The sequence below is a fragment of the Podarcis melisellensis genome (assembly GCF_964234715.1).
Source record: "Podarcis melisellensis genome assembly, chromosome: 10".
Taxonomy (NCBI): domain Eukaryota; kingdom Metazoa; phylum Chordata; class Lepidosauria; order Squamata; family Lacertidae; genus Podarcis; species Podarcis melisellensis.
This window is the reverse complement of record NC_138542.1, coordinates 69,865,491-69,893,127: the sequence shown is the minus strand read 5'-3', so window position 1 is coordinate 69,893,127 and position 27,637 is coordinate 69,865,491. Positions and strand designations below refer to the sequence as shown.

The window sequence follows — 27,637 nt, the reverse complement described above, 5'->3', positions numbered from 1 at the left end:
ATGCCAAGGAGATAAACAAGCACACACCTTTTAGAAGACATCTGAAGGCAGCCCTGTATCGGGAAGTTTTTATGTCCAACTGTTGTTTTAATTTGTTGGAAGCCGCCCAGAGCGGATGGGGTAACCCACTCAGATTGGCAGCGTATCAATCATAAATTATTATTATAATTATTATGTTCAAGGATGGGTAAGGGGCAGTTGCCCTCCCTATCCCTACCTCCTTCCAGAGAAACGAAAGCCTTTTGCTAATTGGTGGGTAACGGATCGGTTTCCGGCTTCTTTTCTCCATCTGGAACTCGAACCCCAGAAAACCGGGGAACAAATCTTCTTAGCAATAAGGCGTGATGGTAATAATTCCATAGCTGCCATGCTTGCTGAGCTCAGATTCAGCATTATTACATACCATCATTCTAGAATCTCAGTGTGTGTGTGTGTGTGTGTGTGTGTGTGTGTTTTGCTTCCATTGGATTTCCAACTCCTTCTGGCTGTCATACGGGGAGGATTAGTTGCATAGGAATATATAGGAAGCTGGCAAATAATGGGTCATTTATCCTTGCAGCTCAACACTGACTACTCTGGTGGGCTGTGGCTCTCTAAGTCTAAGACAGAGTTGTTGTTTTTTACCATCACTTTTTTTACTCGATCCTTTTAACTAGAGGGGGAATGACTGAATGTCAGCTGATTCAGGGCAGATAGCAGGCGTGGTACTCCTTCGCACTGTGTGTAGTTAAAGCCACGTGCACAAAAACATTAAACTACATATTGAAATATTAAAATACAGGAAGGAAATTTTAAAGGGGAAAACTGAGGCAGAGTTAAAATTCATTTTTTATAATTTGACATTATATTTTTTATAATTTGACATCATTCAATTCACTTTCGATATAATAATTCCTTACATTTTGGCTTCCCATCCTTATGTCCAGGATGTTCCTGTTGTATTCCTTAATCTGCTGCCATAGCTACCATTTATTTTCTATTGTATTATAACTTATATTACAATCATTCATTTATTCTCCTTCCCTTGTCTCTTATTCAAATCCTGCTCACGATTTCATTTGGCTATAGTTTTTTCTCTCTCAAATAGGACAGATATAAAATTCTAATATAGTGAGATCTAAAGGTCTGGGAGCGGAACTTTAGGCCTTTTAAAAGACACCTGAGCATCATCAGGGTTGGCACTTGCCAAAGCTCAGGGAGAATTTAGAGATGCAGCAGAAAAGTCCCTCTCTCCTGTGGCTGCTGACTGCCACTTCCATGGGCTGCAACACAAGCAGAATCAGCTGCTTGTAATGATCATGTAGGGAACCCTTGGTGTAAGTAAGACTTTGGATAGGATTAATCATAAGGGATGCGGGTGGCGCTGTGGGTTAAACCACAGAGCCTAGGACTTGCCAATCAGAAGGTCAGCGGTTCGAATCCCCGCAATGACGGGGTGAGCTCCCATTGCCCCGTCCCTGCTCCTGCCAACCTAGCAGTTTGAAAGCACGTCAAACTGCAAGTAGGTAGATAGGTACCGCTCCGGCGGGAAGGTAAACGGCGTTGCCGTGTGCTGCTCTGGTTCGCCAGAAGTGACTTAATCATGCTGGCCACATGACCCGGAGGCTGTACGCCGGCTCCCTTGGCCAATAAAGCAAGATGAGCGCTGAAACCCCAGAGTCGGTCACGACTGGACCGAATGGTCAGGGGTCCCTTTACCTTTAATCATAGTCTCTCTCTCTCTCTCTCTCTCTCTCTCTCTCTCTCTCTCTCTCTCTCACACACACACACACACACACACACTTACCACTGGTGTTTTCTCTGCTGAAAGTCTGGCCGATATGACGGCAGAGTAATTTTTGGCCGATGAGTCCAAAAACTCACTGGGGGTGGGCGATGGCGCTACCCCATCGGTTCCTTTGACAGAGGCTGTTTTCGGAGGCACTGTGAGCATCCCGTTTGGAACTGAGAAAGAGAAGGGGAGCTCACTTAGCCCGGCAAACGAAATCAGCAGAAAGGCCAGTGGGAATTAAGGAGTTCTGGGACTTGCCATTCTTGAGAAAGCACGTCACGGAAGACGACACCCACCTCCGGGCCTGTCGGCCTGTTCTAGAATCCCCCTGCAGCAGGGAAGGTGGGGAGTCTGTGGCCCTTCAGTTGCTACGGAACTGCGGGGCCCATCAGCCACTGCAGCCAGGGATGATGGGAGTTGTAGTCCAGCGACACCTGGAGGGTCCCAGGGCCCCCACCTAAACTAGACTCTCTCTCTCTCTCTCTCTCTCTCTCTCTCTCTCTCTCTCCTTCCCTCCAAGAAATTGAGAAGGGATGCTGAGCCCAGGGTTAAGAACGTTGCTTGCTCCGTTCTAAAATAGCTAATGAAGTTCAGCCTAGATTGCAGAATCTGGACACTGGAAGTAGGTTTTCATAAACACCCTCAAGGGTTATCTATTGGGTTTTCACCCTCATGGGAATGGGCTTTAAGCTTAGCTCAGGCCCTCTTGACTTCCTGGGCCCCAGAAAGCTCTCCGTGGACCCACAAGGTTTTTGGCAAAAGCCCTATTAAAAAGACCAGGAACTGTGAATAAATGTGCGAATGGGCCTTGCACAGGAAAATGGCGTTTCTGAACATCATTTAGGATTGTTGTTCCAGACGCAAAATATGTTTTGGGCTGGAGCTGGCCAAGGGGAACAATTATGGCACCTCCATCACTCTGCTTGAATGCCACTTCCACCCACAGCTGCCTCTTTGCTCTCTGTCCATTAGCAAAAGCTCACGGATGTCTGTTCATTAGAAGAAGAAGATTTTTAATAGCTTCCCATTATATCAAACATCCAATCTCCCCCTATTACGATCTTACTGCAAATGTTCATACTAAAGAGTCAACCTTGAGGCAAGATTTCGCCCCCTCCTTCCTAAACAGACAAACAAACAATTTCCCCTCATCCATAAGGAAAGAGCAATCTCTCCCCCAAAATACGATCATTACTTTAATTCGGAACACCTACAAATGAAACTCTAAATGAATTTAATGGAGCGTAGTAAATTTCAAAGTTACTTTTATGGATGGTGGAATTGCCCAAACTCAGCGCTCATAATGAAGTTGCTGTGGCTGACGAAGAAATGCAAATTGACAGGACGGCAAAGACATTAGAGGCCATTAAGAGCTCCTGCAAGGAATATCAGATGGTTTATGGCACAGCATAAAATGATAAGGGGGAGGAGGGCTCCTTTTTAACTCCTCTGCCCTCTTTAATCATTGCATCCACCAAGGAGGAAAGAAAGAAAGAAAGAAAGAAAGAAAGAAAGAAAGAAAGAAAGAAAGAAAGAAAGAAAGAAAGACTTTCACGTTTTGTGAACTTTTGGCTCACATGCCCAAAGGCCTCTCTTGAAGGTGACTTTCTGCTGAGCTCTTGGCAAGTTAAATTAAAAGAGGTGGCAGAACAGCTTTCAATCGGATTACAAGCATTGAGACAAGGATAGCAGGGGCATATGACAGCTATTCAGAGAGGCCAAGTGCCACAGGGCAAAACACATGCAGCAAAGACAGGCTGGAGACATACTCCTCATGTACAGGTGTTTTGATGCTGATGCCGGGAGTCTATGAGCCAAAATGGGCAAGCTGGAATGCTTGGTCTCAGAACAAGCTATAGCGAGCCTAATGGAAACCTGGTGGGATGGAGAGAAGAAATTGATACAAATTCTGTAGGAAGGACCAGGTCTAGGTGGTGTCTATCTGTACATCAAAGAGGATCTGGAGTCCAGTAAGATAAAAATCCTCAAGAGGCAGAATCCTCCACAGAGTTGTTGTGGGTGGGGATCTCAGGTGAGAAGAACAATTTAGTGCTGAACAAAATGCATTCTGAGATGGAGAATGAGATCAAACAGGCATTGGACGAGAAAAGTGCTCTAGAAATGGGTGAGCTCAATTTTGCGCAAATGGACTTGATACACAAGCACCCAGAAGAGTGCACCCATTTCTAGATTGATAGCCCAGAATACCTGGGCATGAAACCGACCAGAGGGGCGTAATGCTGTAAAAATGCCAACTTCAAAGCCAAATGGCTGGCAAGCCTAGCACAGGACCTCCTCTTTCAATGATGAGGGCAAATGTTTGCGTGGAACAAGCTATCTGTGGCAAATTCCCATTCTGCTTCCCGGAAGCAACACAACTGTCAGGCTACACCTGGGGGAATCAGCAATGCCATACCTGAAAGGAGATTGGTGTCCGATGCAGAAACTCTGACCTCGGTTTCCGACGGCTGTTTTATCCCCAGGAACTCCTCAATGAGTTTGCTCAGACTGGTGAATGCTTCGTCAAAATCGTCTGAACGTGAAGGGATACACATATGGAGAGAAAGAAAAGAATTAACACGGCCAAATCCTGGAAGAACTTCAGTCGTGACAATTTGGATTGCTGGCGTTCTAGAATGTGGCAAATTGCCCTCCTTGAAAAGGTGTCTCATAAACTAAAAGTAGCTAAAGGGCAGAATTTGCATGACCACATTTATTTGCTAAATGGCATGGTTTTATTTCTTTTATTATATATTATTTCTTATATTAAGGTGCCCAAGTCACTTGGCACTACCAGTATATGCAAACGTCTGGCTCATCTACGACTTTATAGAATCTTTATTCTCCGTAATTATGGAACCCACAGATGGACAATACTTTTATTCTTCGTATATTATTTGAAAAGGGAATTATATGTAGGAGTCAATTCTTTATCCCTTTGGAGCTGTGCTGTAACTTTGTAATTTTGTCCTTCCAAGGCTATGACGCTTCATCATTATTACATTTATTTATTTATATTCCACCTTTCCCCCAAATTGAGACTCAAGGCAGATTACAGATAAAAATACAAAACGCAGATACAATACAAAAAACAAACTAAAAATATAAAAAGATAGTCATTAAAAAGTAATTAAACACTAACAGAATTCCTACTTTCAGCAGCCAGAAACACCATAACTAGACACTGGAGAGACCTGTCAGGAGTAAGCATGGACCAATGGTTCCAAATAGTATGGGAAACAGCCCTACTAGAAAAATTAACTAATAAACTGAAACTGACACGGGGACAAACAGAAGAAGATGCCTTCACCCCGGTATGGCTCCCCTTTATCACATACACAGCCCAACAGGACAATGACAATAATCCACCAACAGCGTACAAATCAATATGGCTAACCTGATCCAAAACACCCACCCACCTCACTCACACACGAAAACAAAGATCACCACAGCCAATCACAAACAAACAATCACACCCTAGGCCAACCCCAACCTCTCTCACCACCAAAGGAACACAAGTGAACAACACAAGCAACGCTGACACCAAACTCTACATACATTAAACATAATAGAAACACCGCCACCCGACCCCACCCCCATCCATCTTCCCTCTCTCCACCCCCTTTCTTTTTTCTTCTCCCCCTAATGCCTCAACAAATGAAACAGATTTGTAAAAACGCTACGTGGAAGAAGAAGAAAAAAAAAAATACGAGGCACTACACTTCTGTAAAACAAGAAAATCCTTAATAAAAAATATTTTTTTAAAAAACACACTAACAGAATTGAAACCATGTCTGTCTATCAAGATCCATGAAAAATGCTGATATTCGTTGTGTTAAAAAGGTTGAACTTTTTAGCAAAAGCAGTGCAATATTAAATACGAGAGAGAGAGAAGAAGTATTGCCTATTTCAGAGATCATGCAATTTCTTTAGGCCTGTGGGCACATCTGGATTTTTGACTGAGTGTTGTGGTCACCAGCTACTCTGATAACTTCTCCCCCACCCCCCAGATACAGAGATATCCCCCAGATACAGAGAATGAATGTTCAGGCAATTTGTCTTGCCCCCCCCCCAAATCACATGGATGCTGGCGCATGTCCTGGCAATGTCCTTTAACTCCATGAGCATCTCGTGCAGGACGGGAAAGTTAGGGCAGGGTATAAATAATAATTTATTATTTATACCCTGCCCATCTGGCTGGGCTTCCCCAGCCACTCTGGGCGGCTTCCAAAAAAAATATTAAAATACTGTAATACATCAAACATTAAAACCTTCCCTAAACTGAGCTGTCTTCAGATGTCTTCTAAAAGTCTGGTAGTTGTTGTTCTGTTTGACATCTGGTGGGAGGGCATTCCACAGGACGGGTGCCACTACCGAGAAGGCCTTCTGCCTGGTTCCCTGTAACTTGGCTTCTCGCAGTGAGGGAACCGTCAGAAGGCCCTCGGTGCTGTTAGTTAGGCGAGTTAGGAGTGCTTGCTATGATAGTTTGGATGGACTGCGCAAACTCTGCTTCTTCCATTTGACTGCCTTCCCAGAAGTTTGCAGCGCTACCTTGCCAGTAGAGGAGACTCGGGTTCCAAAGGGATGGACTCACCGACGTTGATGACCGCGTCAAAGAACCCTGGGAAGTCCTGGTTCAGTTGAATGTACATGCCCACCCTGCGGACTGCTTCTTCGATCTCTGCCCTACTGAACAGCCCCATCCGTCGCAGCTGACCCCCGTATCTCTCTTTGTTCACTGGGATCAGTAGGATGTACCGAGGTTGGAAGTAGGAATTCTTCAAGCTTCTAACACCCTTTAAAAAACAGAGGTACTCGGTTATCATTCACTTCAAGGCTTCACAGGCCTTGGCCGAAGTTGTTAAATCACACACAGTACCCCAGATTGACGCAAAGGCTGTAAGGACTGTTTAACCAATAGAGTCGTACCTTGCTTCTCAAACACCTTGTGACTTGAACGTTTTGGCTCCCGAATGCCGCAACCCCGGAAGTGAGTGTTCCGGTTTGCAAACGTTTTTTGGAAGCCAAACTTCCGACGCTGCTTCCGATTGAATGCAGGAAGCTCCTGCAGCCAATCGGAAGCCGCGTCTCGGTTTGCAAATATTTTCGGAAGTCGAACGGACTTCCGGAATGGATTCCATTTGAAAACCAAAGTACAACTGTACTATGAAGACTGGATTCTCCTAATTTTAGTTGCAGAGCCAGCAGTCTGGATTGTGGGCATCTCTCAGTTGAAAGATTGATCAGGCATCTGATTAACTTCTTATTAGAGGACAGGTCCTTTTACACCTCTGAAAAAACGGCCTGTTTTGGAGCAACAATTTTAAGGTGAAAATATTGTGGAATGCTAGGTTAAATTGTTCAGGGGAGCACTCTTATCCTACAGAATGCCTGGCTTTAATAATTATTTTAACTGTGTAATGTATTTTATTCTGATTTATGTATCTTGTCTTTTTTTTTTCAATGCCTTCGGCTGCACAAATAAGTAATATTCATTTGTTAAGTGGATCTTAAACCTCTTTAGTGGGGCAGTGAAGCAAGGAGTAGGCAAATTGTTTCAGCTCAAATGAGGTTCTTGCTTTGAGTTCATGTTTCTGGGGAAAAAGCATCTAATTAATAACTTAGCTATTGATTATATAACTTTGTTATTGATTATATAACTAACAATTAACTTATTATATAACTCTACCATTCTATGATTCAATGAACCACAGCTTTGGATCTAGCGCTTGACACAGGGCCAGCTCTTGGTTTATGATAAAAACATACTGTATTTTTCCATGTATAAGACAATAGTTTTTCCTTAAAAATAATAGGCAAAAATTGTGGGTCATCTTATACACGGACAGCAGGGGGGGAACGGGCGATTGGTGTCAGCAGTCAGCAGGAGATTGCCAGCAGCGATTGGGCGTGTGATTGGTTGCTGCGGCAAAGCCTGCTGACAATTGGCTGTGGCAATTGGACACTGATATACTGTATTGCCGAGTGGGTTCATTGAGTTTGCAGATGGGCTTTTGGTGGCGAGCGTGCAGACGATTGTTGGATTGTTGGCTGCCGTGATGCGTGCAATTTGCTGTAGAGCAACTGGCGGTGGTGACCCCCCCCTAAAAAGCTCAATAACTTATTAATAATTTAGTTGTGGTCCCAAAAATTAGGGGTTGTCTTATACATGGGGGCATGTTATACATGGAAAAATACGGTAATTACACGGACTTTGCTATGGCTTAAGGTGCTTCCATCCCCATCGTTACCTCTATTTCCATATGAATGCAGGTTGCAAGTCCCTCCCTAGCGATGGACTCGATTGTGTCCCGGCCCATTCCGTAGTAGAAGCCGCTGTACTTAAAAGTTGCAATGAATTTCCCCTGGAATGAAAAGAATGAAGCCTGGGCAACAAGAAAGAACAAGGGGAAAGCTCTCGCCAGAAACTATAATCTAGATCCCAGAATCTAATACTCTGACATGCCATTCCTCACATCAGATACATGGCAGCTTGATCTCTCCTGCTGTAGGCAGGAAATGTAGGGTCGACACGTGTGCTGACTAGGAGCTTGTGCAAAAGGGTGGGTGAGAGATGGAACTATGAACCAGAAGACCCACCATCAAAGTATTTATCTTCTTCTCCAGCAGGTCACAGGATGGGTTATAGCAATGGGAGGACCGAAATAAATATGGGAGACGCGATTCCGACGTACCCCTGAATTTATCTCCTGCTTCTAAAAACAGCAAGGCAGTATTGGTCATGCTGTGAACATTGCAATGCACTTGATAAATACTAAAGTGATGTTGTCGTTAATTTCATTGACAGAAGTTCCAGCCCATCTGGGACACTGAGGTTGGATTTGCATGTTAGGAGGAAACACTGGTTATTGGCACACAAAAAATAGGATAATTGCGTCGGGCTTTCTAATTCAGCCCAGGTGGGGATGATGGGAGTTGCAGTCCAAAAATACCCGGAGGGTGTCAGGTTGATGAAGACTCTTCTACCCCAGTTATCCCACCAGTCTTCTAACCACAAAAAAGCCAGACAAGAAAAGTGATGGGAAACTGCACTTCAGGGAAACATGCAGGGTGACAACAGCTAGCTGGCAGTGCCCTGCAAAGTCTGTGCGAACAGATGGGGACGGATGCTCACGGAAGAGGCAAAGTTGTATAACCTCGTCCCAAGTTTCGTGCAAGCATATCGGCACGCCTGCTCAATAAACAGCCCATCTGGGTGCTCCCTACGCAATAGAAGCACTCCTGTGGCGATGAGATGTGTCAGCTCAGCCTATGGGCATTTCTCCACAGGGAAATCACATGAATTTCCCCTTCGCACACTACCCCAGAATTGCCATAAAAGACGGCCCATTTGTGCTCCTTCCTCCAGCACTTTTTCAAGATGCACTATCAGAGACCCGCACAGTGGAAAGACAAAATTCCCTTCGGTGGGCATCACAGAAAAAGAATGCCACGTCAGGTCGGGCTCTCAAACCCAGCATTCAATTTATTTGTTTCATTTTATTTAGTTATTGCATTCATACGGCACCTTTTCCTCCAAGCAGCTTAAGGTAGAGAGAATGGCTCTCCCCTTTCCTCATTTTATCACAACAACCTACTGCGAGGTAGGTTAGGCTGAGAGACTGAGTGACTGAACCAAGGTCACTCAGTAAGCTTCATAGCTAAGTGGGGATTTGAACTCTGGTCTCCCAGGCCCCGGGACGTGGGTGGCACTGTGGGTTAAACCACAGAGCCTAGGACTTGCCGATCAGAAGGTCTGCGGTTCGAATCCCCACGACGGGGTGAGCTCCTGTTGCTCGGTCCCTGCTCCTGCCAACCTAGCAGTTCGATAGCACATCAAAGTGCAAGTAGATAAATAGGTACTGCTCCGGCGGGAAGGTAAACGGCATTTCTGTGCGCTGCTCTGGTTCGCCAGAAGCGGCTTAGTCATGCTGGCCACATGACCCAGAAGCTGTACGCTGGCTCCCTCGGTCAATAAAGCAAGATGAGCACTGCAACCCCAGAGTCGGTCACGACTGGACCTAATGGTCAGGGGTCCCTTTACCTCCTTGGTCCCAGTCTGACACTCTGGGCTCTGACAGTCTGACCGCCACTGGCTCTAAGCATCAGCGGGGCACATGATCTTGGAAACCTCACAAAGCAGAGCATGAAGATCACAAGCAGCTGCCCATCTGGCTTGGGTGCAAGAAGCACTTATACGACTTGACCAGAGGCTACTCTGCTGAACAATGAGGTGAACCAGCATTTTCTGGGAGGATAGAACGCATTAATAAAGAAAGATTAAAAGCTCAGATTTGTTGCTCGTGTGCATAACCCTCTCACAGAATGAAGAGAACGGCACCCTTTGAAAGTGAGCTGGAGGCTCTTCAGCAATTAAGGAACAGCTAGAGAGATTAAAAACTATTCAGTACATGTTGACCACCGCAAGCTATGGCAAGTTCTTAAAGAAATGGGAGTGCCTGATCACCTCATCTGTCTCCTGAGAAATCTCTATGTGGGACAAGAAGCTACAGTTAGAACTGGATATGGAATAAATTTGGTTCAAAATTTGGAAAGGAGTACGACAAGACTGTATATTGTCTCCCTGCTTATTTAACTTACCGTATTTTTCGCACCATAGGACGCACTTTTTCCCCTCCAAAAATGAAGGGGAAATGTGTGTGCGTCCTATGGTGCGAATGCAGGCTTTCGCTGAAGCCTGGAGAGTGAGAGGGGTCGGTGCGCACCGACCCCTCACGCTCTCCAGGCTTCGCGGACCTCTTCGCAAGGAGCGGGAGCACTCCGGCTCCTTGCGGAGAGTTGCCAGCATGCCGAAGCCTGCGCGCGCTGAGCTCAGCGCGCCCAGGCTTCGCGGACCTCTCCGCAAGGAGCCGGAGCGCTCCGGCTCCTTGCGGGGAGTTGCCAGCATGCCGAAGCCTGCGCGCGCTGAGCTCAGCGCGCCCAGGCTTCGCGGACCTCTCCGCAAGGAGCCGGAGCGCTCCGGCTCCTTGCGGGGAGTTGCCAGCATGCCGAAGCCTGCGCGCGCTGAACTCAGCGCGCCCAGGCTTCGCGGACCTCTCCGCAAGGAGCCGGAGCGCTCCGGCTCCTTGCGGGGAGTTGCCAGCATGCCGAAGCCTGCGCGCGCTGAGCTCAGCGCGCCCAGGCTTCGCGGACCTCTCCGCAAGGAGCCGGAGCGCTCCGGCTCCTTGCGGGGAGTTGCCAGCATGCCGAAGCCTGCGCGCGCTGAACTCAGCGCGCCCAGGCTTCGCGGACCTCTCCGCAAGGAGCCGGAGCGCTCCGGCTCCTTGCGGGGAGTTGCCAGCATGCCGATGCCTGCGCGCGCTGAGCTCAGCGCGCCCAGGCTTCGCGGACCTCTCCGCAAGGAGCCGGAGCGCTCCGGCTCCTTGCGGGGAGTTGCCAGCATGCCGAAGCCTGCGCGCGCTGAGCTCAGCGCGCCCAGGCTTCGCGGACCTCTCCGCAAGGAGCCGGAGCGCTCCGGCTCCTTGCGGGGAGTTGCCAGTATGCCGAAGCCTGCGCGCGCTGAGCTCAGCGCGCCCAGGCTTCGCGGACCTCTCCACAAGCAGCGGGAGTGCTCCCACGGCTTGCAGAGAGCTGCCTGTTTGCGGGCTGGGGTCGGGGGAAGCTCGAGCTTCCCCCGCCCCAGCCCCGCGCCTGGGGGGGGGGAAATAATTTTTTCCCCTTTATTTCCCCCCCAAAAAATGGGTGCGCCCTATGGTCCGGTGCGCCCTATGGTGCGAAAAATACGGTATATGCAGAATTCATCATGTGAAAGGCTGGACTGGATGAACCCCAAGCCGGAATTAAGATTGCCGGAAGAAATATCAACAACCTCAGATATGCTGATGACACAACCTTGATGGCAGAAAGTGAGAAGGAATAAAGAACCTTTTAATGAGGATGAAAGAGAGCGCAAAATGTGGTCTGAAGCTCAACATCAAAAAAACTAGGATCATGGCCACTGGTCCCATCACCTCCTGGCAAATAGAAGGGGAAGAAATGGAGGCAGTGAGAGATTTTACTTTCTTGGGTTCCATGATCACTGCAGGTGGTGACAGCAGTCATGAAACTAAAAGACTCCTGCTTCTTGGGAGAAAAGCAATGACAAACCTAGACAGTATCTTAAAAAGCAGAGACATCAGCTTGCCGAGAAAGGTCCGTATAGTTCAAGCTACAGTGGTGCCCCGTAAGACGAATGCCTCGCAAGATGGAAAACCCGCTAGACGAAAGGGTTTTCCGTTTTGGAGGTGCTTCGCAAAACGAATTTCCTATGGGCTTGCTTCGCAAGACGAAAATGTCCTGCGAGTTCCTGCGGGGTTTTCTTCCTTCCCCCCCTTTTCCCCAAGCCGCTAAGCCGCATATCAGCTGATCCGCTAAGCCACTAAACAGCTGATCCGCTAAGCCGCTAAGCCGCTAATAGCGCTAATCCGCTACGCTAAGCTGCTAATGGGCTTGCTTCGCAAGACGAAAAAACCGCAAGACGAAGAGACTCGCGGAACGGAGTCTTTTCGTCTTGCGAGGCACCACTGTATGGTTTTCCCAGTAGTGATGTATGGAAGTGAGAACTGGACCATAAAGAAGGCTGATCGTTGAAGAATTGATGCTTTTGGATTATGGTGCTGGAGGAGACTCTTTGAGAGTCCCATGGACTGCAAGAAGATCACACCTATCCATTCTGAAGGAAATCAGCCCTGAGTGCTCCCTGGAAGGACAGATCCTGAAGACTTTGGCCACCTCATGAGAAGAGAGGACTCCCTGGAAAAGACCCTGATGCTGGGAAAGATGGAGGGCACAAGGAGAAGGAGACGACAGAGGGCGAGATGGTGAGACAGTGTTCTCAAAGCTACCAGCATGAGTCTGACCAAACTGTGGGAGGCACTGGAAGACAGGAGGGCCTGGCATTCTCTGGTCCAGGGGGTCACAAAGAGTCGGACACGACTAAACGACTAAACAACAACCACATGTTTTTGACAGGCAAGTTAAACAAACGGTCCCACAGGTCGTTTTTCCCCCCCAATAGCTCAAGCCTCAAGGGTTTTCCGCACCCTCACCCTTTAGCGTGATCTGTGATGAGCTGCCAGGCATCCGCCCCTCGAGCGAAAGGAGGGCAAAACAGCTCATTCCTTACCATGGTCACCATTTTGTCAAACTCCTCCTGGGAAACAAAATAGTAATCTAATCTGTTTTCTTCTCCAAAATAAGCAGTCCTCGTGGTGTGGCAGGGACTGAAAGATAAGCCGGACAGAAAACAGAATAAGCAAGTGAAGGGAGAAGACACTATTAAAGAGCTCGAGGGCAATCTAGTGCACATTTACTCAGGACAGGAGTAAATCCTATTGATCTCAGCATGCATAGTGTTAGGCTGTAAAGGATGTATGTTTGTGTGTGTGTAATTATATATATATATATATATATATATATATATATATATATATATATATATGCAGGTTTTGGTGTCCTCGGGTGTCTTCCCGTGTAAAAGTTGGGGTGTCTAGGCGACGTTTCGACGAGGTCTCACTCGTCATCTTCAGGCTGGTGCTTTCGGCTTCTTGTTACTGGAACAGAGCAGGATCTCAGTGTTTGAGTTCCTATAAATACTGTTGAGGGGGTGTGGTGTATAGCCTCCAATGTTCTGGGCAGAGAGGAAGTTCCCAGGCTAGTGTGCCTTTTCTTCTTTTGTTCCTTAATTACTTGAGGGATATCTTGAGTGATTTCTTGAGTGATATCCTGAGTACCACTTAGGTGGGTCATTAGGTGTGGATTAGTTGCTAAAGTCTTTGTGTCTTGACCTCTTGAACTTTGTGAAGAGTTTTTCTGAGAAGATGGCTGTACAAGGATTGGGTTAGACCCCTGATGGCAGCGAATAATGAGATCCTAAAGGACACGAGGAAGTTTTTTCGTGCCATGGACCTGATGTTTTCCAGCGATATTGAGCAGGGGGTGGTGCGAAGGCAGTTAATGGCTTGCCAGCAAGGAAGCAGATCTGTCCGTGAGTACTGGACTGAGTTTACTATGCTGATTCATAAATTGGGGTGGGACCTATCGGCGGAGCCCATCCAAATGCTTTTCGAAGAGGGGCTTTCTTCAACCGTCAAAGATGAGCTTTCCCGGGGGCCCAGGGCGGAGTCTATGGATCAGTTAACCAAATCTGCGCTGTGCATAGGAGCGCGCCAGGAGGCGAGGGCTTTGGAAAAGCGGGAAGGGAAAGGAGACCGTTGGAGGGAGTTCCGCATTCCAGACATTCCAGAGCCACCTTTCCCGCCGGCAGAGCCGATGGAAGTTGGAACAGCGCGGGCGCGCGCAGTTTCAAATCCCAGTGAAGGGCGGAAGAAGGAGGGAAGGAGCGCCAAGAGATGTTATCTCTGCCAACAGCCAGGGCACTTTGCCAGAGTCTGCCCACAAAGAAAGGAATGGCAAGGGATGGCAGGAGCTGTTGGGGGAAAGGAAGAGGAAGGCAAGGAGCAAGTAAAAGCCAACGCCTGGCTGCCACCGTCGGGGCACAGCAGCCAGGCCAAAGAGCAGTGAAAGTGCCCATGCCGGAACCTCCCAGACCCGCTTTAGTGATAGAGGTGTTACTAGAACTGCCAAACGGACACCCACTAAAGATCAAGGCGCTTTTGGATTCAGGCAGCTCCTGTAATTTCATGAGTAAGGAGTTTGCAGCTGAGCACCAGATACAGACCATCCCTTTAAGTAACCCCTTGCAGGTGACTACGATTGACGGCAGAGAGCTGTTGGGGGGAGAAGTTAGCCAACAGACTGTCCCGATGATAATGAGGGTGGCAAGGCACACCGAACAGATAGCGTTTAATGTGGCCATCCTGGGAGGAGCGCCCATCATTTTGGGGATGAGCTGGCTGGCGCTACACGATCCGCTAGTGGGCTGGCATCAGAGGGTGGTCTCCTTTGGGTCAGCGCATTGCCTAGAACACTGCAAGGAGGGGAAGGTTTCGGGAGGAGACAGAGTCACTCTAGCCGGGATGGAAGTAATGGACAAAGGGAAGGTGCCCCCGCAATACGCAGATCTGAGCAACGTATTCAGCGAAAGGGAAGCAGACAAACTGCCACCGCATAGACCCTTTGACTGTCAAATCAACCTACTCCCTGGGGCCCAACTCCCAGTAGGCAAGCTGTACGCCATGTCAGACAGGGAGATGCAGGAGCTGAGGGAGTTCATTGACAAAAACCTGAAGCGAGGTTTCATCAGAGAGTCCCGAGCGGTGGGGGGCAGCCCAGTGTTTTTTGTGGACAAAAAGAACACAGACAAACCGAGACTGGTGTGTGACTTTAGGGCCCTCAATGCAGTGTCGGAGCCCCTGGCTTTCCCTATGCCCCGAATTGATGACATTTTGACCAGAGTAAGGAAGGGAAAGATTTTTACAAAGCTGGACCTGCGGGGGGCGTACAATCTGATACGCATAAGGAAGGGAGATGAATGGAAGACCACCATGTTTACCCCTTTGGGAGCCTTTGAATACCTCGTTATGCCCTTCGGTCTACAAGGGGGCTCCGCGTGTTTTCAAGCTTTTATAAACCACGTTCTGGGACCTTTGCTCTACAAGAATTGTGTGGCCTTTTTAGACGACGTGTTGGTGTATTCGGAAGATGAGGAACAGCATGTGAGGGACGTTCGAGAAGTGTTGGGCAGGCTGCAAGCCAACCAGCTGTGGGTGAAACTGGAGAAGTGCCAGTTTCATACCAAGGAGGTGGAATTCCTGGGGTACCGCTTGTCAGACAAGGGATTGGCCATGGATCCAGGCAAGGTCCAAGCGGTACTGGAATGGAAGACACCGAAGACCAAGAAGGACGTGCAAAGATTCTTGGGGTTTGGGAACTTTTATCGGAAGTTCATCAAGAACTTTGCCCACTTGACGGCGCCCATCACCGACTGCCTCAGCAGCAAGAAGAAATTTGTTTGGACGGTAGAGGCGGATCGAGCCTTTGAAGAACTGAAAAGGGCTTTCGCCTCGGAAGAACAACTTCTGCATGTGGATTTACGAAAACCCAGGAGAGTGGAAACCGATGCATCCGACCGGGCGGTAGGGGCGGTCCTTCTTCAACCGGGGAGGAGTGCGTCGGAGTGGAGACCGTGTGCCTTCTCGCGGAAGCTGAATAAATCCGAGAGGAATTACACGGTGTATGACAGGGAACTACTTGCCATTCACGAAGCATTCCGGAGGTGGAGACATTTATTAATTGGGGCACAACACAAGGTGCAAGTGTGCACCGACCACAAGAATTTAGAGTATTGGAGAACAGCTCGAGTGCTCAACCAACGACAAGTGAGATGGGCACAGGAATTCTCCAAATTCAACTTTGAAATTTGTTATGTGCCAGGCCCAGAAAACGTCAGGGCGGACGCGCTCTCACGCAAACCAGAGTATTGGGAAGGGGAGGGGGTGATCGAAGAGAGACATGTCATCCCTGAGGACCGCTGGGTGTGTGGGGCGGCGCTGGTGGGGCAACGAGAACTGGTAGAGGAAACGGAAAATGATGAATATGCCCAGGATAAGCTCAGAGGTCTCAGGGGGGAGGGCGAGAGCCCCGGAGGTTTTGAGGAAAGAAATGGGGCATTGTATTACAAAGGGGCACTGTATATACCCGAAGGTGAATTGAGGGGGAGAGTACTCAAGCAGTTGCATGATAGCCCCACGGCGGGACATTTTGGACAACACAAGACCATGTGGTTGGTTACCAGGGAATTTTGGTGGCCTAAGGTGAGGGAAGATGTAAGGGAGTATGTAAGAGGGTGTGACCAATGTCAGCGAGCCAAAGGGGAAAGAAGGGCGCCGGCAGGGTTATTAGAACCATTACCCACACCAGAACGGCCTTGGGAAGCGATATCAATAGATTTTATGACGGATCTGCCAAAGTCCAAGGGGAAAACAGCCATCATGGTAGTAGTAGACCTGTTAACTAAGATGTGCCACTTTGTAGCATGCTCACATGCAGTCACAGCGGAAGAAACAGCGAAGTTGTTTGTAGAACACATCTTTAGGTTGCACGGGGCTCCCTTGAGGGTGATCTCAGATCACGGCAAACAATTTACTTCCAGGTTCTGGAGGAAGCTCATGAGCTTGCTGCACGTGGAAGTCAATTTTTCAACTGCCCGGCACCCTGAAACCAACGGGCAGGCGGAAAGAGCAAATGGCATTCTTCAACAATATCTGAGGTGTTATGTCAATGACAGAGAGAACGATTGGGTCGAAAAGTTGGCGTTGGCAGAATTTGCCTACAATAATGCGGAGAATGTGTCCACAGGGATGAGTCCCTTTTTGGCTAATTACGGGTGTCACCCCAGGGCATTTCCAGGGGAAGGAGGGGAGAGATGGAGCGTCCCAGCGGCTGAACATTTTGTAGAAGAGATGGAGGCGATCCATCATCAGCTCCAGCTCAACTTAGAAAGGGCTAAGGCACAATATAAGAAGCAGGCAGACAAGAACAGAAGGGAAGGTGAAACCATAAGGGTGGGGAATCAAGTGTGGTTGTCAACCCAAGGGTTGCCGTTCAAAGGGGGTTGTAAGAAATTGAGGCCCAGAAGATTGGGACCCTTTGAGGTCATTCAGCAGGTCAACCCGGTAGCTTTCAAACTCCGATTACCCAACCACATGAAATTGCACCCAGTGTTCCACAGGTCGTTACTGTCACCATACAGGGGGGGACGTGAAGGGGAGTACGTCAGGGGACCAGCCTTGGAAGAGAGGGAACGCCGCAACCATGTAGCGGAAATCCTCGATTCCAGGTGGAAGGGAAATCAGGTGGAGTATTTGGTGGCGTGGGAAGGGGAACCGGAGTCAGAAAACACCTGGGTGAATGCAGAGGAAGTCAATGACGAGGTTTTAACAGAAACGTTCCACCAAAGGTTCCCGAGGAAACCTCAGCCGATAGCAAGGTTTAGGAGGGAGTATTTCGGCACCACCGATGAGGAAGAGGAAATGGAAGGGTTCGCGGAGTCGGAGTTGGAAGAGGGAGTGGACTCCGATGACGAAGATTACCGAGAGAGTAGGAACAGCAACAAGTGGAGGGAAGTGTTCGCGACGTCGGAAGACGAAGGAGGTTCTTTCAGGGGTTTTACCTCCTCACCGCCAGTAGGGGAGGAGACGGGAGGGGGTGAAGGGGGCCCTGGAGGGGAGGTGGATGTCAGGGAACTGCCATCTAAGGCGCCGGGGGCGCAAAGGCTCACTGAGGTTGAGAGAGGAGTAGCAGCGGAAGAGGGAACCAGTAGAGGGCGAGCAAGAACTCCAAGGGAAAGTGAGTCGGAGGGATGGCTCAGAGACGCTTCCAGCGAAAACAGTGGGGAGGTCTCAGGACCTCCTATAGGGACACCCACACCTCGCCGGAAACTGTCACGCCGAGAGGCCAGACGACGTGTTTCCGTTAAAGAGCTTTTATGTTGGAAACGATTCCGAAAGCAGCCACTTTCGGATTCTACTAGTGATTGACGCAGCCATGCTGGAGGGGCTCCGTCACAGGCAGAGGTTTGAAAACCTGATCAAACTCTGAGGGACTTGCATTTTACGCACAAGCAGCTCATCGTCCCATCACAGAAAAGGACTGTCTAATGCAGGCATAGGCATACTCAGTCCTCCAGATGTTTAGGGACTACAACTCCCATCATCCCTAGCTAACAGGACCAGTGGCCAGGGATGATGGGAGTTGTAATCCCAAAACATCTGGAGGGCCGAGTATGCCTACGCCTGGTCTAATGCAGTTCTTTGTTGGAGATGTAATAAGGATAATGGCTCCTTGAAACATATGTTCTTACACTTTCCCGTACTAAGTTTTGGGGGAATGTGTTTGGCTGCATGAATATGACTACACAGAAAAACTTAAAAAAATTCAGTGGAAAATATTCTTTTGAATTTTACACCTATTGGTATAAACAGAAGTTAACAACTGGGCAACAAAAGTGGATTCTACACGTTCTAACTGGGGCCAAAAGACTGGTGTTGATGAACTGGATGAACACAGATTTTGGACTGAAGACATGACAGCACTCACTGTTTCACACACTGATGCTAGATGCAGCCAACAGGCCACATTGCAGAGTAAATTAACAAAAGGAATCAGAGAAGAGACATCATCCATGTGAATTATGGGAGAAGGGAACTCAGAGAGTGATGCTTAGGGTTAGAATTTGGCAGGTGTGTGTATGTGTGCATGTTTTTTTGTTTTACAAGTACAGAGCATGTCCCTCCCTATTTACATCTGTGAAATGTTGAGTGGTGTGTGATTCTCCCACGTCCTTCAGATGTTATAGTGCCTGTGGGGGAGGCCTAAAAATGCTAGCCAATCCTGCCACAACAATACTCCAGGGAAAGGGATTCAGGAACCATCTTATTCAATAACTGTGTCAAATGAGAACCGTATGAGGCACGTGGACCCTATAAAGCTGGAACTTCAAAGGCTTGATTTTCTCAGCAATTTTTATAAATATACACATCTTAAAAGGTCAGTTCTGGGCACTGACCAGATGTTTTGAATGGCCTTTTTTTTAAAAAAAAAAAATTATGTTACAAGCTCCTTTTAACAGCAAGGTCATGTTTACATTTGAAGTTGCCCAGTATCTTCCATAAAATACAGTTTTAACAAGTGGCATGTTGAAAATTCTAAAAGCAGCACACGAAAGCTACAGAAACCTCCTCTGAATAATAAAAATGCAGCTTTGCTTTATGGTAGCAATTTTCTGCTCTGCTAAGACTGCTTTGCTCTCTGTTCTTCACATGGATGATGCTTACGAGGGAATAAAATATAAAATAAAACACAACAAGGCTCTTGGAAAACTGAGGGTGTTTGGAAAATCCCCAGCAGTTTTCAATTACTGGGAAATTCCAGCCAGGCTTTTCAAACTGTGTAATTTATTTAATATGTATTGTATTTGATGTCTCTCCCCACCCCCTACTACCTTTCGGCCAGGAGATTTATTTCAAAGTCTTTGATTTACAACACACTGAAACCCCCAGGAGAGGAGATTGCCATTGTGCCCAGGTCCTGCTTCCAGGCTTCCCATGGGCACTGTGAGAACAGGGTGCTGGACTAGAGAGCCCACTGGCCTGATCCAGCAGAACTCTTCTTATGTTCTTGGGATGATGGAAGCTGCAGTTCAAGAGCATCTGGAAGTCGCCATGCTTGCTAATCTTGACATAAGATGACTCTTGGGGTCCCTTCCAACACTACAATTCTATGATTCTATGACATACCGGTAGGAAGGTATGTGCTTTAAGGTCTAAGAAGGTCTAAGGTCTATTTATGGGACCGCCTCTCCTGGTATGCCCCACAGAGGACCTGAAGGTCCAAGAATAATCATAATTTAGAGGTCCCGGGCCCTAAGGAAGTCAGATTATCCTCAGCCAGGGCCTTCTCAGTGATGGCTCTGACCTGGTGGAATGCTCTGTCCCATGAGACCAGATGGGTGCAAATTTGGCTCAGGGGGGCAACTGTTTGCATTCTGAGCTCCATTCCAGGTGTGAGTAGTAGCATGCAAAGCCAAAACAGCTTGGGACCCAGGTATCTAAAAGGGCATCTCTCCCAGTATCAAGCATCTCGGGCCCTACGATTGGTGGGGGAGACAGGGGAGACACTGGCTGGTTGGCTCTGACCCGTGGTGGAGCCTTATCTGTGGTGACTCCCCGTGGCTTCCCTAGGGGAGGTGCTTCAATCTCAAGCATTATTAACATTCAGGAATAACTCAAAAATGCTCCTGTTTATCCAGGCATTTGATGACTGAAAAATACTGCTCCTGGCAACCTTGATATTACGAGCTTTGTGGTCATATGATTGTTTTTTGATGTTTAAAACACATGTTCATTTGATTTTAATGGTACCATTTTAACTGCTTTGCATTGACCACCCTGAGTTCCTATGGGATGTAAATTTAACAAATGATAATGATGATACCTGCTTCAGTGCTGCTGGCCTTTCATTAGGCAGGGGTTAGATCCTGGGGGCCAGTAGTGGCCTGAGCCCCCCCTTCCCCTCTGTTGGAAGGTAGAGATGTGTGCTGCATGGTCTAGACCAGGTATAGGCAAACTCTGGCCTTCCAGATGTTTGGGACTACAATTCCCATCATCCCTAGCTAACAGGACCAGTGGTCAGGGATGATGGGAATTGTAGTCCCAAACACCCGGAGGGCCAGAGTCGGTCACGACTGGACCTAATGGTCAGGGGTCCCTTTACCTTTACTTAAGTCCATCACAACCAATTAAACCAGTGACAAGGAACCTCTGGCCCACCAACCTAATGAATCAGGGCAGCAGCCCTTAGCATTTGGTCTATGAGGTCAACCCACAGGAACCAGTCCTACACTGGACATCCTATATTATGTCAGGTCAGAGGCAATGGAAGAAGTTGCTCCCTGCTGAAAGTGGGGTTTTCAGACACTGTCAATCAGTTACTTAATCAGCGGTGCCTTCAAAGCCTTTTGATTTCAAACTGGGCAGGCAAAGTAAAACATGTCACCTGGTGTCATTGTGACATCAAATAATTGACTGATGGGTGGTCCCTGCCCACCCGTCAAAATGACCCATGGGGGCTGGCGGAAGCAGCTGGGAATGGTTTCACACTGCTCAATTAAACTTTCCCCCCCTGATTAACTTAATCAATGTGGTTATTTTACCAAATGCTCAATATAGCTGCCTTTTGGCTATTTTGAACAAAAAGCAAGATAACTCACAATTTTATAAGTATGTAGTTACTGTTCATTGTTAAGAAGAAAGGTCATTTTAGACCCAGCCACCCCGTCCTTTTAGAGCAACACAGCAGAACTAAAATAGCTTCAAAAAAGTGAGAGCATTTAACTCCATTAAAATTTTCACTCAGAAATTAAAACTGGCCTCTGACAATCAAACTTCTAAATACTTAGATGTAAGTCCCACCCAATTAAACAGTGGTATGAAAGCAGCCACAATGTACTGATTAAAGCTTGCTGTCCTACAATTAACATCAATCTGCGCTTGGTCCACAGCGAGATGGAAAGTATCTGATTTGGATATGTTGCAGGAAAAGAACCCTACAAACCAGATGATTTCTCCCCTGAATTTGATGGGGAGGGCAATATAAGATGATAAGAAAATAAAAGGGGGAAACTGAAATTGGTAGAACAGAGAAGGGCATAATTGCCTTCCATAAAGTTTTTTTTTTATCTTTCTGAGAAAACCTGCCTTGTTTTATTTCCGGCAAGTCTCCAAGGACTGCTGAACGTTTATGGACCAGAGGTACCTGTATCTGAAATAGTTGTTGAATTTTCTGCAGAGCCTGTGGCAAAGTTCTCGCTTCCAGCAGGCCAGGGGTCCGGTCAACACCAGCATGGGGTAGGGAGCATCGAGGCTGGGTAAGGTGCTGCACAGAGAGAAGGAAAAAGATGCCGCCATTAACCTCCTCACAGGAATTCAGATGCGATACACAACATACACAGCTCCCCTCTAGGTATCTCCTAACCCAGGCACCCCCAAACTCGGCCCTCCTGATGTCTTGGGACTACAACTCCCATCATCCCTAGCTAACAGGACCAGTGGTCAGGGATGATGGGAACTGTAGTTCCAAAACATCTGGAGGGCCGAGTTTGGGGGTGCCTGTCCTAAGATCTTGTTATGTTTGGGACTTGTAAGGCGCCTGAATTATCTATCTTTAAGCGCCACACAAAAACGCTCTTCAACCAGGCCTTGGACTGATTAATATTCTAAAGCCTTTTAAATGTGTTTGTGGGAAGGGGGTATTGATTTGTTGTTTTGGTTTTATCTATTTATTTGTGCCTTTACTTTGGATTTCTTATCTTGGGAACCGCCCTGAGATCTTATGATGAAGGATGGCATATGTCTAATAAAAATAAATAAATGCATATTTTTTTGGGGGGGGGGGAACGGTGGGACAGACTGCTTTTAGACAGACAGATAAATAAATAAAATGATTTGGATACTTTAAGGCCATGATTCTATTCACTAGATCAGAACTTTCCAAACTGTGCATTTTGACACATTAGTGTGTTGGCTGCAGTGCGCAGGTGTGTCGTGCAAACACCCCCTGCACTCTTTAAGGCAGGCATAGACAAACTCCAGCCCTCCAGATGTTTTTGGGACTACACACCCATCATCCCTGACCACTGGTCCCGTTAGCTAGGGATGATGGGAATTGTAGTCCCAAACATTTGGAGGGCCGGAGTTTACCTATGCCTGCTTTAAGGGGTTACCTTAACCTCCGGTTTGCTAGTAAAACTGAATTATTGTGTGACGAAACGATGCATGTCTCAAAAGTGTGTCACCAGCATGAAAAGTTTGGAAAGCTCTGCACTAGATGGAGGTGATGGATTCACCCAATCACCCAAATTAAATATTTCCTATGACTTGGAGCATTATTTATAGACTCAACAGAAGGCGTGGGCTGGCAGCTGTTAATTTAATCCTATGTGATGCCTTCGATGCAACGCACCAGAGGAGCAGGGGTGAGCTCCTTGGAAACAGAGCCTCCAGAGCCATCAAGTTCCAAGTACACGCAAGGGGGAAACTGCCTAGAAAATGCCAACACAGTCGCAATGGATGCCCCCCAATGGAAACGTCTCCTGAGGAATGAGAGAAGGGCTGGTGAAAAGGAGACTGATGGGTACAGATGGATGCTAGAAGAGGGTGAGAATGAGGAGGCCTTGTGAGTGCTCCTCTTGTAGCCTCTGTGATCCACAACGGGAGGCATTGCCATTTTGCCCGCCCTGAGATGCCAACACTATTGACGGGAGAGAGTTAGAGACAGCCTGGAGAAATTACAGTTGCAAGCACTCGTCGCTGGTAATCGTTGCTGGGTATCGATAAGAGGATTGTTGCCTCTTCGCATCTCTCCGTTTGTGATGTGAGTGGCCATCTGTTCAGACAGATTGTTTAAAAGGGACGGGGCGGTGTGCAGTCTGTCTTGGACCTCCGAGGTGAGCAACTAACTTCATTTCGTAATCTGCTCAGCAAAGCAAGTTCTGCCAGATTTCCATCCCGGCAGCCATGGCGTACCGACAACAGAGTCTTCTCTCCCCCCAATGGAAAATGTCCCATCCCTGTGACAGCTTTACCTGAGCGCCACCTACAGGGTGGAAGGGGAACTGATGCCCAGCTTACCTGTCAAAAATCCGCTGCGGCTGGATCATGCTATACATGATCTGGGTCATGTGATCCTGGGCAGCCACCACTTCGGGAGGCGGGTCATACTTGTTGACAGCAGCAACCTGCTCCCAAGAGGAGAGGGATCAATTCATTAATTAAATGAATTTCTTCAGCTTGAACAAGGGTGGCCAAATGAGTTTGTGGTTAGAATTCCCTCCTGATTAATCAATATGTTAGAATCATAGAATCATAGAGTTGGAAGAGACCCCAAGGGCCATCGAGTCCAACCCCCTGCCAAGCAGGAAACACCATCAGAGCACTCCTGCTTAAAGACCTCCAAAGAAGGAGACTCCACCACACTCCTTGGCAGCAAATTCCACTGTCAAACAGCTCTTACTGTCAGGAAGTTCTTCCTAATGTTTAGGTGGAATCTTCTTTCTTGGAGTTTGGATCCATTGCTCCGTGTCCACTTCTCTGGAGCAGCAGAAAACAACCTTTCTCCCTCCTCTATGTGACATCCTTCTGGAACTCCGCAATACAACATTTTGTTGCAGGGCCCCTACTTATATCTCAATACAGATGAATCAACTGAAAATACAGATGAATACAGATGAATCAACTGAAAGAGCACGCTTACCTTTTCTTGCACGGTGATTTTCTTATGATCCAGCTCTGTGAGTCGAAGCAGCATGAAAATGACCAGGAGCCAATAATCCTTGTGTTGCTGATATGGATATAACAAAGAGGTTGAAGATTCATTTGAATGGACGATAATTTAAATTCAGCTCTTCAAACTAATACGCGAGAAGCCATTTTATCATACTTTTGACACAGGATATTAGGAAAGCAGAAGACACCCACAGAAAATGAGAGAGCAAGCCAACCAAAGGAACAGGCTGACAACCCTCTTTATCATTCATGGCTTCTTCCAAAGCGGTGAAGGAAACTGAGCCACATGGCAGGTAGAGAGAAAGATGGGCAAGGTTGGCAGTTAAAATGCTTGGAAAATTGAACATTCAAACCATATGAGGTGTCTCCTCTTCCCGTACCTGGTTTCCCATCTCCTTTCTTGTCCTTATCTTCTAAGGACCTTCTGATTTTGTTGAACATCCCTAGCCATTGGCAACACTCATTGGGGCTGGTGGATACTGCAGTTCAACAACAGCTGGAGGGCCAAAGGTTTTCCAGCCCTGTTTTTAAAGTTCTCCATGGACTTAGGAACATAGGAAGTGAGAGCATTGGTCCCTCTGACCCTAAACTGCCTTCTGATGGGAGGGCGTTCCACAGGGTGGGTGCCACTACCGAGAAGGCCTTCTGTCTAGTTCCCTGTAGTTTCACTTCTTGCAGAGAAGGAACCACCAGAAGGCCCTCGGAACTTTGTCCTCAGTGTCTGGGCTGAACGCTGTGGGTGGAGACACTCCTTCAGGTATACATATGCTAAGCTTCAACATAACAGTGAAACCCCAAGGATGCACACAAATCCTGCTCCTGGGGAGTTCAGGGTCATAGACCTATTCTACATAGGCAGTAAATCAAGGAGTTAACAGTTTGAAGTGGTAGAATGAGGCTGGGTTTGCCAAATGTTGATGTCCTGCTGTTTTTGGACTACAGTTCCCACCATCCCTGACCACTGGTTCTACTAGCTAGAGATGATGGGAGTTGTAGTCCAAAAAAATGGATGGAGACCCAAGTTTGGGAAATGCTGGAATGGGATGTTTCTCTTCAGACTGGTGTGTGTGTGTGAGTGAGTGTGTGTGACAGTTTTGAATCCTTTTTTCCTTTTCGTTACTTTTCTAAAACAGCTAAATGCAGATAGAAAACCCGCATTGCTGGCAAAGCCTGGACTGTAATGTTTACCCCCGATTAGCTACTCTTCTGTCTGAAGTTTGTTTTTAATCTCGTGGAACATGAAAGGAAAAAAAAAAAGAAATGTGCTGCTTCTTTTTCAAATTCACCCTCTTACTGAGGTTTTCATTCCCTGAATGTGTTAAATTAATTTATGGGTTGTTGTTGTTTTTTATCCTGTGACAACTAAGTGTGTATAAAGGCCTGAAAATACCATCTGGGACTGAATATTTTCAAGAGAATGCAGTAGATGAGGTTTAATTATCTAAACTCAAATTTGGTCAGAGTAATGATCCCCCTAATTGCAAGTGAAGTGTCACAGGAACTTAAAGGGCATAAAGAATAAGGGGAGAGATGCTAAACGGAACTGTAAATTGATATAAAAAAATAAAGTTTAGTTGCCTGAAGTATAACTTTAAGAGGTACAATAATTAACTGTCAATGAGAAAACTAACGTCTTGGCAGCTTGATTAGAGGCATTGTCTCAGGAAAGCCAAGTCACACCAAATCACTGACATTCAAACCAATTCAATGCTGTCTTAACATAATTGCCACTTCCGTTCATAAAATCACTAAAAAGCCATGCAGATTAATTGGAGAGACGTTTTTAAAAACGACCACATTCTGATCTAAGGGGCACTGCTTAGCAAGGTTTAAGAGAGCTTAAGAGGAAAATAGCCTGATTTTTAGTTAGAGATGCTCTCCCCATATGGGGCTGAATGTTGTGACTAGATCACTGAGTAGAGCACCTGGAAGTATTTTGCACTTGCCCTGAGTGAACCACAGTGGCTGCTGAGCAACTATGGGGCTACATGCAAAGTCTTGATGTTAGCATTTACAGCCCTGAACAACTAGGGACAAGAGTACCTGAAAGACTGCCTAAGATCCCTTAGATCAACTAAAGAAATTCAACTATAGACTCTCATAGGGTAATGACCTGGAAATGGACATTTTATGCTTCTGCCGCTGTACTGGGGAATGCCCTTCCTTCTGCCACATGCAAAGAAGTAACCATCAGTTACTTCAGACGCCTTGTAAATATTTCTTTTGCCCAGGCTTCCTCCCTGACCCTGTTTTATGTTTGAATTCCCTGAATCCTTGTTCTGTTCATCATTAGATGCTTTTAGAGGCTTTTATACGACTGTTTCATTGGTTTCAAGTTGCATTATTGTTTTAAAGATATACTTTGCTTTTCATATTGTGCACAGCTCAGAGATTTCTAAATGGTTTATAAATGCTTTTAAATAAATTAATGAAATAAAAAGAACATTGTAGCTGAGGAGTCAGGGTTTTTTTGCCCTGTAATTTCTCCCTTAGAACACTGTATTAATTATAAATACAGTGGTACCTCGGTTTTCGATTGTAATCCGTTCCGGAAGACCATTCGAGTTCTGAAACATTCGAAAACCAAAAACTCAATAGCCAGCAGCTAGGCCTCAGGATCTTGCACTCAGTGGAAGTCACGTGGCATGTTCGACTTCTGAGGCATGTTTGAAAACTGAAGCATTTACTTTTGGGTTTACGGCGTTTGAAAACTGAAATGTTAATCAACGGAGAAGTTCAAAAACCAAGATACCACTGTACTGATTTTATTACCAATAAGGAATCTAATTAACTAGGGTTGCACTTTGCTTGCCTTGCTCACCAGTCCTGTGCCAACACCCCTTCCTTAACACCTCCACCCACACCCCTCTCCCTCCACTCAGACCTTGCCCAGCCTCCCCCCAGGACCCTCACTAATGGGGCAGGTTAGGTGAATCCCGCCCAATAGGTTTAATTCATATTAAAATCCAAACACCCATACTGGTGTGAGCATTTCCTCACATTAGGTCCTGAGTTGTACTTGCCTTCCCCACTTCTCGTTTAACCTTGCCCCTTCACCATCTTGCCTTGTTGTCTCTCCCCACTGCCAACTTTTAGACTGAGTTCTCCCTGGGGCAGGGTCTCT

At 47.1% G+C, this 27,637-nt stretch overlaps 1 protein-coding gene across 2 annotated transcripts in view; it reads right to left on the bottom strand.

Moving 5' to 3' along the window:
- LRGUK (leucine rich repeats and guanylate kinase domain containing) overlaps positions 1-27,637 on the bottom strand; it is a 60,062-nt gene that overhangs the window by 12,634 nt on the left and 19,791 nt on the right. For both annotated transcript variants that reach the window (XM_081926903.1, XM_081926904.1), the window contains exons 9-16: positions 24,482-24,568; positions 23,860-23,966; positions 21,986-22,105; positions 12,897-12,993; positions 8,023-8,136; positions 6,366-6,567; positions 4,188-4,304; positions 1,787-1,944 (exon numbers count right to left, since the gene is read on the bottom strand). In XM_081926903.1, coding sequence (XP_081783029.1) covers positions 1,787-1,944; positions 4,188-4,304; positions 6,366-6,567; positions 8,023-8,136; positions 12,897-12,993; positions 21,986-22,105; positions 23,860-23,966; positions 24,482-24,568 — 1,002 coding nt within the window. The remainder of the gene's footprint in view (positions 1-1,786; positions 1,945-4,187; positions 4,305-6,365; positions 6,568-8,022; positions 8,137-12,896; positions 12,994-21,985; positions 22,106-23,859; positions 23,967-24,481; positions 24,569-27,637) is intronic.